This window comes from Tigriopus californicus, chromosome 1, assembly GCF_007210705.1.
Source record: "Tigriopus californicus strain San Diego chromosome 1, Tcal_SD_v2.1, whole genome shotgun sequence".
In the NCBI taxonomy this organism is placed as follows: Eukaryota; Metazoa; Arthropoda; class Copepoda; order Harpacticoida; family Harpacticidae; genus Tigriopus; species Tigriopus californicus.
In genome coordinates this window covers 12,096,569-12,113,708 of record NC_081440.1, presented here as the reverse complement: position 1 = coordinate 12,113,708, position 17,140 = coordinate 12,096,569, and the positions used below count along the sequence as shown (strand labels likewise).

The 17,140-nt window shown below is 39.7% G+C and overlaps 1 protein-coding gene across 2 annotated transcripts; it reads left to right on the top strand.

Moving 5' to 3' along the window:
- Nucleotides 1–957: 957 nt before the first annotated feature.
- LOC131880962 (casein kinase I-like) lies at nucleotides 958–11,499 on the top strand. 2 transcript variants are annotated; one of them, XM_059227705.1, is made up of 11 exons: nucleotides 958–1,158; nucleotides 1,906–3,067; nucleotides 3,227–3,714; nucleotides 7,787–7,867; nucleotides 8,560–8,670; nucleotides 8,816–8,964; nucleotides 9,039–9,438; nucleotides 9,547–9,695; nucleotides 9,765–9,981; nucleotides 10,099–10,256; nucleotides 10,940–11,080. In XM_059227705.1, exons 2-10 carry the CDS (start codon nucleotides 2,964–2,966, stop codon nucleotides 10,254–10,256), a joined length of 1,857 nt encoding a protein of 618 aa, XP_059083688.1. In that variant the 5' UTR covers nucleotides 958–1,158; nucleotides 1,906–2,963; the 3' UTR covers nucleotides 10,940–11,080. The 2 variants fall into 2 exon arrangements, with proteins under 2 accessions (XP_059083688.1, XP_059083680.1); XM_059227697.1 differs by having other exon boundaries at nucleotides 997–1,158; nucleotides 10,099–10,252; nucleotides 10,940–11,499.
- The last annotated feature ends 5,641 nt before the right edge of the window (nucleotides 11,500–17,140 follow it).

Here is a 17,140-nt window from a genome sequence, read left to right as displayed (position 1 = left end):
CCTTTAATGAAGTTAGCACTACAAAATTCATGGCAAAACAGAATATATCCGTTGATTGCGTAGGCATTATGTAAAGTTCACATAATAAATTTGAAATATTGAAAAACTTAGAATGGATATACTCCAAAAAAGCGCCTCTCGGCTAAAACAAGCCTTCGTTAGTTATGGTTGAATCTGACCAGTCCTCAAGCTTTCATAGAGCATTTTTTTGGGACGTAATATAGCAAACGGTGCGGTAGACCTTTACGCGGCCAAAATATCGGCCCCACTGTCTCAGTTCATGTCGAAGTCTGCTGTTTGTATCTTCTGCATTTTCAAATTCTTTCCAGTGCGATGTCCTTGTTCATAAGAGGTCAATAAAAGGAGGCGTTTCTAAAAGAGAGGGATAACTGATTGATCTCACTAGTCATCAGCTTTGAAATCACCTCATGTTCTCGTGATGGTCCATTCCTGACATAAATTGATCCGGCGTGCTCGTGGCTGACTCTCTTCCCCTAAACGCATTCTGCTTTCAAATTTTGATACGTCAGCCGTATTATTGAGGGTTGAAGAGATGAAGAGATCTGGAAGGATGAAATGACTAACAATAATTGATGGTGGACAAGTCTTGGATGATATGCTAATCGACTGATTCCATTCTATATTGCACACGTCCACACTGGAACAACATACCGTAAATGGGCTGAACAACTTGATTTAGTAGAATAGACGAGGTATCCTTTAAGCTAGTTTGGTATAGGTAGGACATCATGGAGAGTCAGAGCGAGAGGCTGCCTGTCACCATGAACTCTACGTAACTCACTCAATAAGCCCAAGGGAACTCTTGGCAAGTGTCGGTGTTCTAATGAAAATGTGACGAAGAAGAAGAAAGTTTTTCCTCCTTCTTTCCTTCTCGTGATAAGGCTGGCCAGCCAAAGGTGAACAGTCGGCAACCTCGGGATCGGGCTCAAAAATTCGCCTTTTGTTAAGTTGGCCAGGCGATGGATGCCCCGATCTCTCATTAGATTGGACCCCGCTATCTGTCGGTGACTTCGCAGTCTGTTGTTGTTTACCTCACTCTCACAGGGAGAGGAACAAGTCAAGTAACAAGGTGGTCCATCCATCTACCTATCTATCTATCCATCTATCTCTCCATCCATTCTGTTCTTCATCATCTTGGTGAGTGTTTTGAAGACATTTGGAACTCGTCTGGCCGTGATTCCATTTCGTGTTTGTGCTGTCTGCTGATGGGAACAAGAACAAGACAGAAGGAGAGACGAACGAGACACGTTTTTGTCCATCTCAAGATCACATTTTGAGGTCTCGTAAAAAGATGTGAACTTCTGCACATTTTTCCATCCAATCGAGATTTCATTGGCAACATTTGTTGCTCTGTTCTCGTTCACATTCCCTTTAAATCCCAAACTGGAACGATAGGAGCATTAAAAGGCGATCTCTCATGCAGGAATGTGGCATTAAGGTAAAAGATGGCGTTCTCGTAATTACTTGTGGCGCCTCAGCTCAAGAATTCAAGTAGCCGTTTCATAACGGTCGAGGTTTTCGTACTCAAAGGAGGACTGATAAAAAGCAACACTTATCTTCGGTATTAATCTCGTGGGGACCAGGAAGTATCAAACAGTCTCTGCACCTTTTTCGAGAATTGGGCTGGAGAATGCTGAATGATGAAGTACCTCATTTTCCTTTCCCAGTGGCCGTTGGCCAGCCTGGAATGTTTGTTTCAAGTTGGAACGATATGTTTTGCGAGCATCTTGGAACTTGATTTCCGGACGCCATGAATGAGCCTCTATCTATTTACAGGTTTCCCCACGCATGAGTTCATTGCGAAACGATTTTTCGTTCATTCATTCATTCCGCCAAAGAGTGTACTCAATTGCCATAATCTGTATTTAAATCTATATTTTACAGCCTCGCCGAGTTCCAGTTCAAACAGTGAAAGTGGGAGCGCAAAAGATGATCTCAACTTGAGATCTCTAGCAGGAGATCGCAATTTCCTGGGGTCTCCCTCCACTCAAGTCTATGAGGATTTTGGCAAAGGTCGAACTATATTCCCCGCTTCCTGCCAGCCCATCGAGGAACAAGCCACAAGGGTAAAGGCAAAAGAAGTTAGATCACGGATTCAAGGAGGAAGCAAAGTCAAGCTGAGCCTCATCATCATCCTCATCGTCTGCGTCTTTCGAAACTAGTACGTCCTTGTCCCAATAAGGATCAAGAGTAGAAAGAAAGCACGCACATCCCTGCCACGACCACGTACTTGAGTGGAACCTGGAAGGTGAGGAGGTGCTCCTGGACCGTGGAAAATATTTCATGAATACGTTCAAGAGGGCATGAAATCGTAATATTGCACTAGTCAAGCTACTGCTAACGAACTCTAGGGACAGTTCCCGAGAGCCAAGGCGACTTGAGAATTCCTGCAACTTTTGGGCAAGCCGCAACAAAGTCAAGAATGCCTTTCTTGTTGTCTCCGTTGATCTCACGCGCTGAATTTTAAGGGAGTTATGTGCTGGTGAGGCTGCTAAGAATTCTTGTCGAATTGTCCAGGTCCAGGATGAGTAACCCCCGAACAAATAGAAAGACCTGCTCAACGTGGGACAAGAAGAAGTACTCGTAGAACTAGTAGAGATAGTAGATGAAGTAGTAATCTTCAGTGCTCTCAAGGTTTCTTTTCCAAAGAATTCCACCTTGAACAATCAGTAGCGCATTCCCCAAGCACTAAAGTGATCCTCTCGAGGCAAAAGTCGGAGGAGGAACAGGCCTTGGTGGTGGTGGTGGAGGAGGTGGTGGTGCCGTGGTGTTGGCGTGGGTGTGCATGCACTTATGAGGAGCTCAAAGTGAGTCAGAATTCCTTCATCATTAATGTGTCACTCAAGTACCCGAGTAGTTCCTGAATTACTTCCACACCGGTCGGATCATCTTCCCCAACATCTACTGCAACGACTTCTCGGTCAGGAGGGACCACTTCAAACATGATCATGAGAACCATTCCCGAAGAGATCACTACTGGTGGGGCCACAACAGACAAGTTTCAGAACACCGGCGGAGGCGACACCGACCAATGCAACCAAGAGAGGTTTGAAAACGTGTGGCCTACTTGTAATTCGAAAGCCCTTAACTCACGCAACTACCGGCAATCCCTATCGCTGCAAACTTAAGCCCGCTCCCATCATCCCATTTCACATTCCAGGAACAACTAGATTCAAGTAGAACGAACACTCATTAGTTTTTTCAGCCTTCTTACGACGACAACTCCCACTGCCTCGCAACTCTCTACAATGTCAGTGAACCTCACTGTACCCAAAGAGTCCCCGGCCAAAGCCGTGAAAGAGCGCCAAAAAAGACACGTGTCCCGTCGAGCCAAGAGCCCGTCAGTTCGGCCGCATTCACGGGTCAAGTCCAAGTCTCCTAATCCGAGTTTTTGTAGTGTGCTTAGTCGAGTCAAGGATTGGGAACTGGGCGCCTTCACTCCAAAGACTGCCTTGGCAGATAATGTGGATGTAGTGCGTCGAAGTGCTTGCAGTGATTCGGATGCCACGCAAAGGTCGGGCTCGGATGCCTTTAAAGGCTCCCCACCGGAGTCTCCCTCTTCAGATCAGGAGAACATTCAATTACTCCCAGTTGCTCGGAAGAAATCCTCGAATTGCAACGACGAAGGCTCCACCAAAGACGAGAACAAGGCCCCATCAAACCTTACCGTCAGCACACTGAAGTCGAACATAGGTGAGTTGCAAGTTCATGTTTGGTTCTTTGACTTTGAAATACCTTCAGACTCAGATTGCTTGCTTCATCGAATGAAAGACCCAAAACTCTAGGAGATCCTTATCAAATTGCGGTAAACTGCAAGGCACCAAAAATGACACGGTCGATTTTGAAAATGAGAGTTACACGGAAGCGTGAAATGAAACACAAAAAAGGGAACCATTTAAATAGGTAAATAATGCGAAGGCAACATCAAAGCAACGATTGAAGTAAAAAAGAAATCATTTGAAGAAGGTTTCATCCGGTGTTTTTAGACTTGTCACCCACCCAACTATTTGGTTCAGCTAGCCAACATTAATGATCAAATCACGTTTTACTGTGAGAAAGGAAGAGCTCGTTTTCTAGTTGGTTCAGTCTGTTTATCACTAATTCATCGATTTTCCCTAATAAAAAAATCGCGGGCAAAAAAGGGCTAGTCGATGATTTAAAGCGGATTCTGATGGCAGGGTTCAATATATTATCTGATAAATCAGTATGGCAAGAGCATTACACTGATTTTGTGTTTTCACCATCATGAAGTATAAAAAGGACAAATCTTCGCACAACGATTTGGGATTTTTTAAATACAAATTTGGTGTCAATTTTGCACCCCAAAATTGGCGTTTCAAACTGGTTTTAACAAAGCTGACCTTTCCTCAAATCTAGGAAATTATTGCAAACCTGAACCACCTTGTAAATTAAGAGAAAAACTATAGATCGATCGTTATAAAGTTTCAAAGCTTTTGAATGGCTTTAAGCAAGTGATGACTTTCGCCGCCATTTTAGAGGGCTTGTGTATTTACTGTACGTATACTTCAATTTGACTTTCATTTTGATTTCAGTAAGAAAAGGAAATTTTCCTAAGAGATTAGTACCAAAACCTCCTTCAACTCATCAATTAATTGTAGAAAAAAGTTATTTAAGTCTGAGTATTCGGAAAGTTGCATTTGAGCCCTCATTATCTTGGTTTGAATTTCCCTTGAAAAATAAACTGACATATGACAAGAATACAAAAAGACAGATTGAAGTCGATGAACAAAACCCAGATCCTATCACAGAACGAAGTGGTCGTTTCCCGAAGCCCACCATTACAATACCAATCTACAGTGCAGTAGAGAGGGTGGTTGTGCTGGTTAGTAGCCTGGACATAATTTATTCTGCTAAATTTATTCCAAGGAACGACAAAAGCCGAACTCGAATTTCAGTTTGATTTGAAAATCCGCAACCTCAGCACGCGCTTTTGGAAAACGTTTGGGAGTTTCGATCAGGTATACTTTTGGCCTAAGTGCTTCAAGTTATGACGAGTTGTTCAAGTGTCAACTGATTGCATCCGACAAAATAGATACCCACATGAGTGTTGATATTCTTCATATGTTTGGTAGAAACAAGTAAGCAAGAAAGAAAGATTGAGAAAGAGGTTCCCCATGGTTGCTTGAGGATCAGCCATGAAAAATTCTGAAAAACTCATTCACCATGTCACATAAAGCGGGAGAGTTATGGAAACACTCCCCTCTGGTGAGTGATCTCCTAAAGTGATATGCAAAACTCAATGTTTTTCCTTCCATCTCCTTATATTACTCCATTCATGCACCATTCTTTTTATTCCGAAGAAGATTCAATCATTCCTGATCAAAGCGATGTAACAAAAAATCTTATGGAGTTGATCCAGAGTTGCGTTTGGTTCCCACATGGCTTTTAGAGAACATTCTTATGTTTCTTTGATTATGTCCTCTCTCTTAGTCTCGCGATTTGTCAATTTGATAACGGTATGTACATTGTGGATGCCTCGAGAACAATAGGCACTATTAATATCATTACTAAAGCACATGTCTTGCTTCCAAACCTATTGTCAATGAAAGATCAAAAGGCCACATATCACTGGCCCACCGATTCCGTTAGCTTGACCAACAACCGTGAGTTTATCAATATTAGGCAAAGGCTGTCCCTGGTTTTAAGATCTTTTTTTTGGTTTCAATTTACTAATTTCATTCAAAAGGTCCTGTTCAAATTTTACATCTACAAGAGGCTTTCCTTCAAATGAATGCTGCAAATTTAGTTCGACTGTAAATTTTTACTACTGTAAATAGGTAATAATCTATTTTGGCAACGCAGTCGATTTACTCGCATCTCGTACGAGACACTCCTATTCATTTGCCGGAATGGGTGCAATGATTAGTAAAATCGACCTATTATTCGTCTACTTCTTTGCCTAAATCTAGATAAGATTGTAGGCAAAATTTGAAAGCATAAGCAAACCGACTTAAATCCGGGGATGAAAAAGAGGGAGAAAAATGAGAAAATTCAATTTACTATTCACGTTTTTACAGCACAAGCTGACCTCTCCTTTTCAATCATTTCTCCAACTAAGTTATTTTTGTAATTGTAAATATTCAAACCACCGTTCAAGTAAACCTTGGGTTCTAACAGTGATGTGCTATTAAGATGAATCTCTCAAAGTCGAAATAGGTTCAAAAAATTGCCAATGTCTCCTTCATTCGGATTAACTATTCCACTTATAGTTTCATAGAAAAACCTGTGGTAAACACATAGGAGTGGTTCCAGAAAATAACAATTGACGTAATAAGTAGAGATTATCGTCTTAAACCGAGTCTTTACTTGTTGTTTGTGAGTATTAAGCGGAAACAAGAGCGCTCTTGGGTGTGCATGGAAAGAGTGAAGAGAACTTTTCTGGTTAAATCTTCTCGCACAACGTGGATTTATACTCAGTGCAACCACCATCTTTGAGAGTGAAACAACGAAACAAAAGCCAATCTGGGTTTTAGGATTCATGTGCTAAACGGTGATGGTGAAATGTAATCGAAATATTGGTTAGTGGTTCATGAACGGTGAAATAATGAATGTGTCTTGTGACTAAGCACAAACCGAGATCAAAACGTCATTGTTTAATTTTGGGGTCCAATTTGTGCTACTTAAAAGTTCGGAATTCAGGAGATTTGACTTCCTTGTTATGTAGCAAATACGTCTCACACATTGATATCGTTCTTTTCTAAGAGTGAATAGATTCATCAATCGTCATCATCTTCTAGAACATTCTCAATAAGTTAAAAAGAAAAGATTAGAAAAAAATTGACAACCCGCCAGAACCAAATGCAGCACACTGAGTAAGGCGTTTAAGTGTGCTGAATTCAATTTGACAAAACCATCAAATACATTGACGTGGTTGTATGGTGGCATTCACTTTTTTTAGAAAGCCCAACAGTTTCATGATCTATATACATGCATTTTAGCTCATGTGGTTGTTTTGCTTCAAAAATGGCCCTGATCGCGACTGTTTTGATGTCCTTGATTTGAGTGAAACGAGATTCTTGTTTGCGCTCGCTCGTTCGTTCGGTAATTGATATTACGACATGTTATCGTAGTCAAGAATACAGATCCGTTTACAAGCATGTTACTAGGTTGTCAATGAAAGCATCAGTTTGATTGGAAGGAATAGGACATTCCTTCTAAGGGAACAATGACGATGGGAAAATGGTCTTTACCTTAAAATTTCCAGAAGGCAACCTATTAATAGTCACCTTTCACTAATGTTATTTTTCCAGAAAATGTAAATATTTCAGCTAAGAGAGCTCAAACTTATGAAATGAACGGAATGATAATAATTTGGAGCTTCAAATTTTAAAGAACCTACAAAGCAAAAAAAAAAATGTTCTTTCCAATGGATTGATTGTAAATGATGCTTCTGCGACTGACAAAATCCAAGTTTGGAATATTTTTATGATTCTTAGAAAGCATTCCATGATCCAACGCTAAAACGACCGATAGCAGTAAATTGGTTTGCCACAAATAATCCTTTCTAGGCCAGAATTGAATTTAATGATCCAACCCATTTTTCCATTGATCAAGGGTGCGAAGCGTAGGTTCATGATTGGTGGAATAGCTACATATGATAAAAGTGCTTAATGGTAATCAAAACTCATCTTGTTATCAATTTGAGCAAATCTGTCCTAGAGTCAGATCCTCACATCTGGTCTGACAAGCTCGTCATTTGGAGAAAAACAGGTCTATATTTATGAGCCTTATCATTTTCTTCCAGGAGACCTGGATATCAGGATTGCCAACAAATATCGGCTGGGCCGGAAGATCGGAGGAGGGTCGTTTGGCGACATTTATTTGGGTAAGCCATGGATTCATTCTGGGCACCAAAGTGATGTCCTTCCTGAGTTCCTGTGTATGTGATTGATAAAATATTCGAGCGTGTTCGAGCACGGCATATTAATGCCTCCAATCTGTACCCACAGAGGCTTGCGTAAGAGTGGAATCGTAACAAATACTGTTATGAAACTGTCTTACAAAGTGATTCAAAGAATCAGGTTCAAATAACAATTCATATCCCCTTTGCGCTCTCTCTTTAGCTATTGAAGCGTGTTTTATTCATATCTTGGTGATTGTACAAATCTTGAGCCGGAAATCTGATATTTCGAAAGTATAACAAGTTATGCAGTACTGCACACAATTAAATGACCATGGCTATGTGATGTATGCTCTTCTCTTAATCTCCGAACACGAGATTATCAATGGTCATTCAACACGTTTAGGAGCTTTGTTCCACGAAGAGTGTTTAAGACGATGAGCTAAAGCGCAAATACAATGTATTTCTCGTGAATGAAACACGATCGCATGCCAAAGATCACTCATGGATAGGAAGATGGGATATTTTTGTAACAACATGTAGCGTTCGAACCTTTTCTAAACTGCCTTGCAGTTTCAGACTCTCTAAATTGCAATTTGGTCTCATTCGATTTTCATTATGTGGCAAATACAACCTGAGATAAAAAATAACTTTTTTGCATCAATCTCTGTTTGTAGCCATAAACATCCAGACAGGCGAGGAGGTTGCCATCAAATTAGAGCAAGCCAAAGCCAAACATCCCCAACTACATATCGAATGCAAGTTCTATAAAGTTTTGCAAGGAGGAGGTAAGTTATTTCAGAAATAACCTAGCTGTGTATTAGCTCGAAGGATTAGAAAACAAATTGTTGGAGAACTTTGCACTACTTGTTCCAAAAGGCAATTCAATGCTTCCGAGTCATTTTAGTGCAATATTTCATTTCGCTTTTTTAGTTGGAATTCCTCAAGTCCTTCATTATGGCAAGGAGGGTGACTACAGGGTAATGGTTATGGAGCTCCTAGGACCAAGTCTGGAGGATCTCTTTAATTTTTGTCAGAGAAAGTTCTCTTTGAAGACGGTGCTCCTTTTAGCCGATCAAATGGTAAGCTAAAAAAATGAGGATTTTACTCTCTTAAGCCTGGTTGAACAGGAGTAATGTAAAGGTCCATGTTTCAGGTCAGCCGCATTGAGTTTATTCACAGCAAGAACTTTATTCACCGTGATATCAAGCCGGACAACTTCCTCATGGGTCTGGGCAAAAAAGGGAATCTCGTGTTTGCCATCGATTTCGGATTAGCCAAGAAGTTCCGTGACAATCGAACTCATCAACATATTCCGTACCGAGAAAACAAGAATTTGACTGGAACTGCCAGATATGCATCCATCAATACCCATTTGGGCATTGAACAATCCCGACGGGATGACATGGAAGCGTTGGGATATATTTTCATGTATTTCTTGCAAGGTGTCTTACCCTGGCAAGGACTAAAGGCCAAAACCAAGGCCCAAAAGTACGAAAAGATCAGTGAAAAGAAATTGTCAACGTCAGTCGAAGATTTATGTAAAGGCCAACCAAGTAAGTTCGAGTATCAAAGGCTGGGCTTCACCATTCAAAATCGATCATGCCTGGAGTTTGGACCCTGTGACAATTCCAATTGCACTTATATCCCATCTGATTTTTCAGCGGAGTTTGCCACCTATCTGAACTACTGCCGCTCCTTGAGATTTGAAGAGAAACCTGACTATGGTTACCTCAGACAATTGATTCGAAATCTCTTCCATCGCCAAGGTTTCTCGTATGACTACGTTTTCGATTGGAACGCCTTGAAAGATGTAAGACGGCAAATGGTAGTTTGTCGGTAACTTTTTTGTCCTCATTAATGCAAAATGTTCCTTTCTTAGAACCAAACTTATCGGGACGATGAGGGCCGGGAGAGAAGACACACTGGAGGACCAGGTAGTCCTGGTCTGAGCCCAGGAACTGGGACAAAACTTATCAAACAAAATACGTCACCGCATCATCGATTAAAAGCCTCAAATGGGAACAAAGGCCTGGCCATGGGCGGGCCAACATTTCACAGGCACAGTTTTGACATGGGAGTTCCTCAAGAATCTTCGGGTAAGTTGGAGATCTGCTATCACTGGATCTGATGTAGATTTCAAAAGTAACGAAGGTTGTCGAATCCTCTTGCCAAACATTGAAATGAATCGACCTTAACAAATTGACATTTTGCAGCTATCGCGCAAGCGTCCTCGACAGTGAAAGATGTATCAACTGGTAAAGCCAAACCCACGGTGAATGTCCAATGGACTAATCCCACCATAACCACTGTCACCCCAGCCACACCCATTCCACAATATGATGAAGTTGACACCGATGAGCATCAAGAGTGAGTAAGCTGAAAAGGGAAACTGCATAAACGGACTGCATTTTTTTGGCTCCAAAAGTGGATGTTGGTTCGTTTTTTCCTTGCAACTTGATCATGAGCTTTAGAATCGAATTCAAAACGAAATATTAGGTATGAATGTTCTCAGAGTCAATGGCTTGGACTCCCGTCCTGCAATTATTTTCACGTAAGATCGCAATATCAGCAACTATATTTTTGACAAAGATAATTGGTATCCCTTTTCATTGTCAAGCATTATCCTACGGACGTGATCCTCTTTTCTCTCTTACTTAGCCCCTTCCCCCCAGCAAACTTTCCTCTTTAGTACCGGGTGTGTAATAAGTTCTGCAATCCTAAAAGCATAGAGTAGTATTGGCTGGGAAGGTTTTACGCAATAGTTTATATTTTGAAAAATTAACGCTCAAGAACAATCAAACAAAATTCATAACGCTTCTTCAAATTGTTCCGATTTCCAATTGTTGATTTATTTACAGAGTGCCATCAGACATTTGAATTTGATTCAAAGTAACAAAAAAATTACAAAATCTGCATAAAATGTGATGCATTTCATTTCGAACCCAATGACTGAAGCAAAATATAATATTGGGACGCAATATTACCATGCATATCACAATTAGTGAAAACCATTGGCAACATCAATAAAGGTTGATTCTTGTGGATTTTTTTTAGATCATGCAGTCCAGGAGGTCCAGGTATGGACATGTCTGCATTTTTTGCGAAGCCGACCTCCTCATCCCCATCGCATCGAGGCTCCCGAACAGAAGAAAGACGAGGGATCAAGAATACCAGTAATAAAAAAAACCACCATGATAATAACAACACTTACCACAGCTACAACAATCTGCAATACAATAATAACAATGCTACTAAGAATCCAGCTCTTAACGTGGATGGCTATGAAGCAGAACAGGAGGAGCCAACCAAATCTACTCTTTCGTGGAATCCTCAGCAATGATTAATGTGGAGAATATCAAATGTCACTGATTATTTGCTTCAAATACGCCATGATGTATGAAGAAAGTCATCTTTACACCAATGGTCGGCTGTGCGTCTTATAGTTAGGAGTACGTACTTTCCATCCAGTATCTCCTCACAATCAAAAATCACAAGATACGAGCTCAATTTTAAAGAAGATCATGACCGTTCTTGAATCATGAATGATCAAAGAATATTGAGTTGTAAACGGTTTTAAATGACTTACTGAAATATACTGAAAAATCCAACCATCATTACTTTCAAGCCACCATTCAGGGTTATGAAAACTTTCCGAGCTTAATGTGTTTGAAAATCGCCATTGCTGTGTTAGGGGAACAAATGTTAAAATTGGTTGGACTGTACCCCTCCTAATTAACCTTTCTTGGTGAAGGAGTACTTTCTTGAGTGACTATAAAACATCCCTAAACCTATAACTAAATGCCCATGATTAGTTATCAACTGGTTTTTGATCTGATCAAATGAATAATTAATTATTTGGTTGCCAGCTGGAATGCAAGGCTTATTAGTTATTCAAGAACCCAGTTATTACCAGGGTATTAGTAACAAAATTACAAGCAACGAAATTACAGGAATTCGTTCCTTTTCTCGAAAAAGGAACTGTAATTGCATTACATTTTAAAATTGTGTAATTGTAACGACCCAAAATCCACAAGAATTACTTGTTACTCGTTCCTTTTTCAGCTTCCAGAATGGCCTTTGATTTTTCGGTTATCTCGTGACAGCTGAAGAACCTTAAAGCTGAACAGAAATTGCCCTTTTTACTAATTCCACCTAGCATATTTTCATCAAAGAAAGTCAGGGTTGAAAATTGTGTTTGCTCTTAACCGCTCTGAACGTGTTATTAGTTTTGAATTTTATTGCATTTGCTATTTTAGTGTTTACATCTTCTCCATCTAATTCCGTTGGACTCAAGCATGGACAATGTCTCCTTGGCTTTAATATGATGCTTCAAATTTCCAAAGCCTTCTCACTTCACTTCACTTAAGGGATGGACTTCTTACAGACAAGCTTTACCGACTTCACAATGTCTAATACTGTTTTCCATCATGAATCTTGCAACATTGTTTCAAACCTTTAACAATCATTATCCCATCCAGGGTCCCAATCTTGACTCCTTAAAGTATTATGATGCAATACATTTTGAACAATTATGCCAAGATTAAATGCCAAGGCTCATTATTGAAAAAAAGTTGAAAAGAAATCTTCAAATGTTACGCATTAGGACTGCTTGAGTCGAAAAACTCCATTTCTTTTGAGAAGAATGGTCTGGAAGGGGTAAACCATAAAATATTGGTCATCTAAGATTTTAGTAAAAGTAATTGTAACGAGTAACGCCATTACATTTTTTTCGAGTAATGGTTGTGTAACGAATTACTATTTTTGACTAATGTAACTGTAACTGTAATTCGTTCCTTTTATTGAGGAACGACGAATGCCCTGGTTATTGCTGATTTTTACCAATTTGCAGATGATTAATCTTCTTTTGTTTTCGGACTTCCTTACCGCTACTGGGATTGGAATCCCAGCAGTTCAAGACGAGAAATATATTCATTTTACTTAACTTTTATTCGTATACATTATTTGATCGACCAACGAATTAGAGTTGGCTGATCTAGCTAACCCTTAAATATAAGGTTAATCGGGAATTTTAGTCAAAAACTTGCCCAAGTCTGACTTAAATCCTGCTACTGGATCAACGCCTACATAAGCCCTACAAATATTTGAAGGTAGCAAATTGAACAATGAAGGAGCCCGAGGAAGAAGAGAGTTGAACATCATTGTCCTAACTAGCCTGGATTCTCGAAGGCTTAAAAGTGTTCTCTAAACGCCCGTTAAGCCCCTACGGTCACTACAATTGACCCTAAATCCTAGGTTGGCACAAAGCTCATGAATGCTTTTGAAAATGTACAGTATCAGATACCTTTCATACCTTCTGTGAATACTGAACAAACCCAACCTTTCTAACCTCTCCCAATATGAGAGCTCTCTCATTCCTGTGATGTTCCTAGTAAAACATCTTTGGACCTGCTCGAGCTTTTTCAAGCTTGCTGAACTAATTGGAGCCCAAATGGGTGAAGCATATTCAATATGTGGCTGAACAATCGACTTGTACAGAGTTAGCATTGTGATGCTATCTCTGGACCTAAACGTGCGATATATATCCAAGCACACATTTGAAAAGCTGTAATTACTTTCAACTGGATATGCTCATCGAACTTTCCATTATCTTGGAGGACTGCACCTAAATCCTTCATGGATGAGACATACTGAATGCTTTTACCTTTATCATCTAATCGATCAATTCAACATTATTTTGGTTCATAAAGACAAAACCAAAAATGGAACGTTTTTGTGCATCTACTGAATCATATTTTACTGCAAATAACTAAGCAATATCATGTTTTTTTCAAATTCATCTTTTCCGGTTAATCAATGCCTTCCAAAGAACCATGGTTCCATCATTGTTTGGCCACTAAATGCAGCATGTTGCATCAATGATAAACAAATCTTAATTCATTTCAGTTATTTGAAAATAAATCGGCGCAGTGTCTGAACTCGGGCAAATAATTTTCGAGCAAATTTTGACCAAGGACAGCCCCAGTAATGTTGCAAGGAGGTTCAAGGTGACCAACAGCACCATCTACAGTGCCATGACGTTATATGACGAGACTAGAAGCTGCACCAGACCCATCAAGGCAGGAAGGCCGCATGCGACGGTCCGGGTGCACAGAGATGAAGGTAAACAAGTTGAGCTTGATCGCGATGACAAATCCAGACTACATCTTCAACCAAGTTCACGAAGGAGCAAACCATGTCCAAGGCCATGACCGGGAGGTTCATGAAGGCACTGGGACTCAAGAGCCTGTGCTAGTAGAAGATTAGACTCTGGCTCAAGAATGTCCAAGGAGTTACGATGGACTTAGTATACTGGGTTCTTTCAGACTACAAATCTTTGGCACTGAAATATCCTTTCAGGAAACATAAATTGTCATCGAAAAATACATTTGACGATATAAAATTCAATAGAGTAATTGCGATATCAGTACCGAGAGGTGTCCATGATAAGGGGCTTGGCTTGGATAGAAATAACCGTACACATATCAAGGTATTTATTTATTCTCAATTCGAAATCTTACTGTAGATTTTGAGGGAAATTCAAAATTTACAACAACTAAGGCCGTAGGCTTAGAGGCCTGTAGAGGCCGTAAATGCTTCATGTGCGTTTTGAGAGCACGTTCAAGCCCTTGAGAATCCTGGTTAGTTCAAACAATGAAGTCCACCTCTCTATCTTTCAAGGACCCTCTCATTGTACAATTTGCTTCCCCCTAAAATTCGTAGGGAATACGTGGGCGTTGTTGATCATGTAATATCTTTCAAGTTAGGCTTGGACAAATTTTTAAGTAGCGTTCCAGGTCAACCCTACATTCAAGGACTAGCTCGGTTTGCCCACTCAAATTCGTTGATAGACCAAATATCAAATAAATATTGAAAGGTAACAAATAGACGAATTATAACCTTTCATTTTAATAGTACTGGTGATTACATTCCCTGTAGCGGTTAGAAAAGCCCTAGAAAAAACCAACCCAAGAATAAAAAAAGGTAATAGTTCGATTTTTCGGTGGTGGCAGATGTTCGGAAAAACGTAAACATTTTTTTCGACAAAAGACAAAGAAGTCTAGTCACTACCCAAGTTTCAGAGTGAGTCAATTATAATGACCGTTGAGGCTTAACGTGTGTTTTGCGAGCACCTTCAAGCCCTTGTGAGACATTTGAAGTCCACTTTCCTTCTTTCTCAGGCTCCTTCGTAATTCAGTTTTCTTCCCCCAAATATTCGTAGAGGAGTTGTAAATGTTAATCCATAAACATCTTTGAAATCAGACTTTGACAATATTTTTAACACAATTCCTAATTAACCTTGTATTTTAGGGCTAGACTGATCTACCAACTTTAATTCGTTGATGTTCAGAGTTTTCGTATGTCTTTCAAAAGCTCTGACTCTAAACTAGTTCATGGTACCAAAATAGCTTTAGAAAAAAAATCTGCAGCCATGATTGTCAAACGTGGACCATTGCCAATCTCTTCCATGTGGGTCACAAGCTCTCAGAGGTGCCCTGTCAGACCATCAATTGGGTTCAAACTTTTTTAAAGTCTGAGAAGGTCCTCAAGGAAAAGAAACCATGTGGTAGATTGCGGATTAATTTCCAGTAACGGCGAGGAAGTCTGCAAAAACAAATTATCAACATATGTTTTTGACAAAGCTTCTAAGTTACTCACCCAATCACTCAAGCAAGTATTGAATCATTTTTCATTACAGAAGAGATACTAAAAAGCCAAGGGATAAGGGCAATATTTGATAACAAAAGAAACTCTTTTAACCATTTCAAAAAGTCCGTAATAAAAAATGCTCAAGTAGGAAAAATAAGTCTAAAACCGTGTTTTGGCTTAAAAGTTTTTTTCAAGCATGTTAATGAGTAAAACTGACAGGCTTATTAAAATGGCATGCTACATGAACCATTCCTTGCATGGATGAATGAACTGGAACTCTAATCTAATCCCTTAACAAAGAACTATTATACCTCAAATGTACGAGTGACCTTCCAAGATTTGATGGTCGCGTTTTTTTTTCTTGCTTCAATGTCCCATATTTAATATGCAAGACCCATTCTAACCTGGAATTTTGAAAATTAATAACCCGACCATGTTCCTCAATTTCTAGCTCGAGCCCACTTGGGGTCGGAAAAATGGTGGGTTTTGTGGGGTAAGATTAGGTTCTTAACTATTTTGGCCAATTTGAGACAATTCTTTTTGGCAATTTCAACCATAAAATACTTAATTTATGTTTAGGATAAATGTAGGAGGATTATATTCGAAATTATTTTTCTTTTCATATTTTTCTATCCTAAACATTCTGTAGGATGAAACTGAATTATAAGTTTGTAATCTATTTTTTCAAATTCTATGCTTCCAGCGAGTTCCTTGATTTCGATCATCCCTCTCCAAGAATGCATTTATAAGTTAGTATTGATAAGTAACCAATGTTATGCGTTACGCTTTTCTACAAACTGTACATTGAATTGTCTGTACAAAAGAGTCTTAGATTCTTGACAATGATTATATTGATTTCACAAACCAGTCATTCAAGTATTGAGTCTGTTTCGAAATTTAGATTTTCTTGTGTCTAACCACCAAAACAATATAATGGTCAAAGATAATTGCAGCTTTTTCACCTTCTTGATAACTTATTTTCACGTTTTTTGTGACTTATTTTGGCTCATTTTCATTACCTATTTTCACGGCCTATTATGATGAAAATCAAAGACTGCTTTTACCACCCTAAAACTTACACACACAATTCATACTACGATTTTAATTCAATTTTTGGGATGCATTTGTATTTGACTGTACATCATATACTTAAATATATGTTATTAATCTTGTCCCCATCAGCCTTCCGAACCCCCGCTAATGACGTCAGCCAGTTTGCCACTGGATAGATGGAAGGGCGTCAGGGTTGGTCCCTGTAGAGCGTGAGACGTCACCCAAGTTCAGCTTCCAGCCAAAACAAGCTCAAGTCGGACTGTATTCTCAGTTCTCACCCGCTACTCACAGCCATGTTTTTCTCTGTCAACACTCAGTGTGACCACCAATTCACGCATGGGCATAACTAGCCTTGACTATTTCCAGGGTCCCAAGCCCTGACAATCTGTTTCCCCGCGAAGACTTAAAACGCCCCTTCTACCCTGGCCTGCCCTTTCAACTCCACCGACTTATTTTGGGTCCCCCACCAGTAAGGCCTTCATGATGCTAGATTCTCACTATTATGACAATTCAACGCGTCTCCTTGCCGATTCATCTTGGAACCTGCTCTCAACT

What these genes read in the sequence shown, in the direction of transcription:
- LOC131880962 (XM_059227697.1), top strand. Translation starts at nt 2,964, where the DNA reads ATGATCATGAGAACCATTCCCGAAGAGATCACTACTGGTGGGGCCACA. An exon ending in TAAAGTTTTGCAAGGAGGAG is followed by an intron (nt 8,671 to 8,815) that starts GTAAGTTATTTC and finishes TCGCTTTTTTAG; the next exon opens with TTGGAATTCCTCAAGTCCTT. An exon ending in GACACCGATGAGCATCAAGA is followed by an intron (nt 10,253 to 10,939) that starts GTGAGTAAGCTG and finishes GATTTTTTTTAG; the next exon opens with ATCATGCAGTCCAGGAGGTC.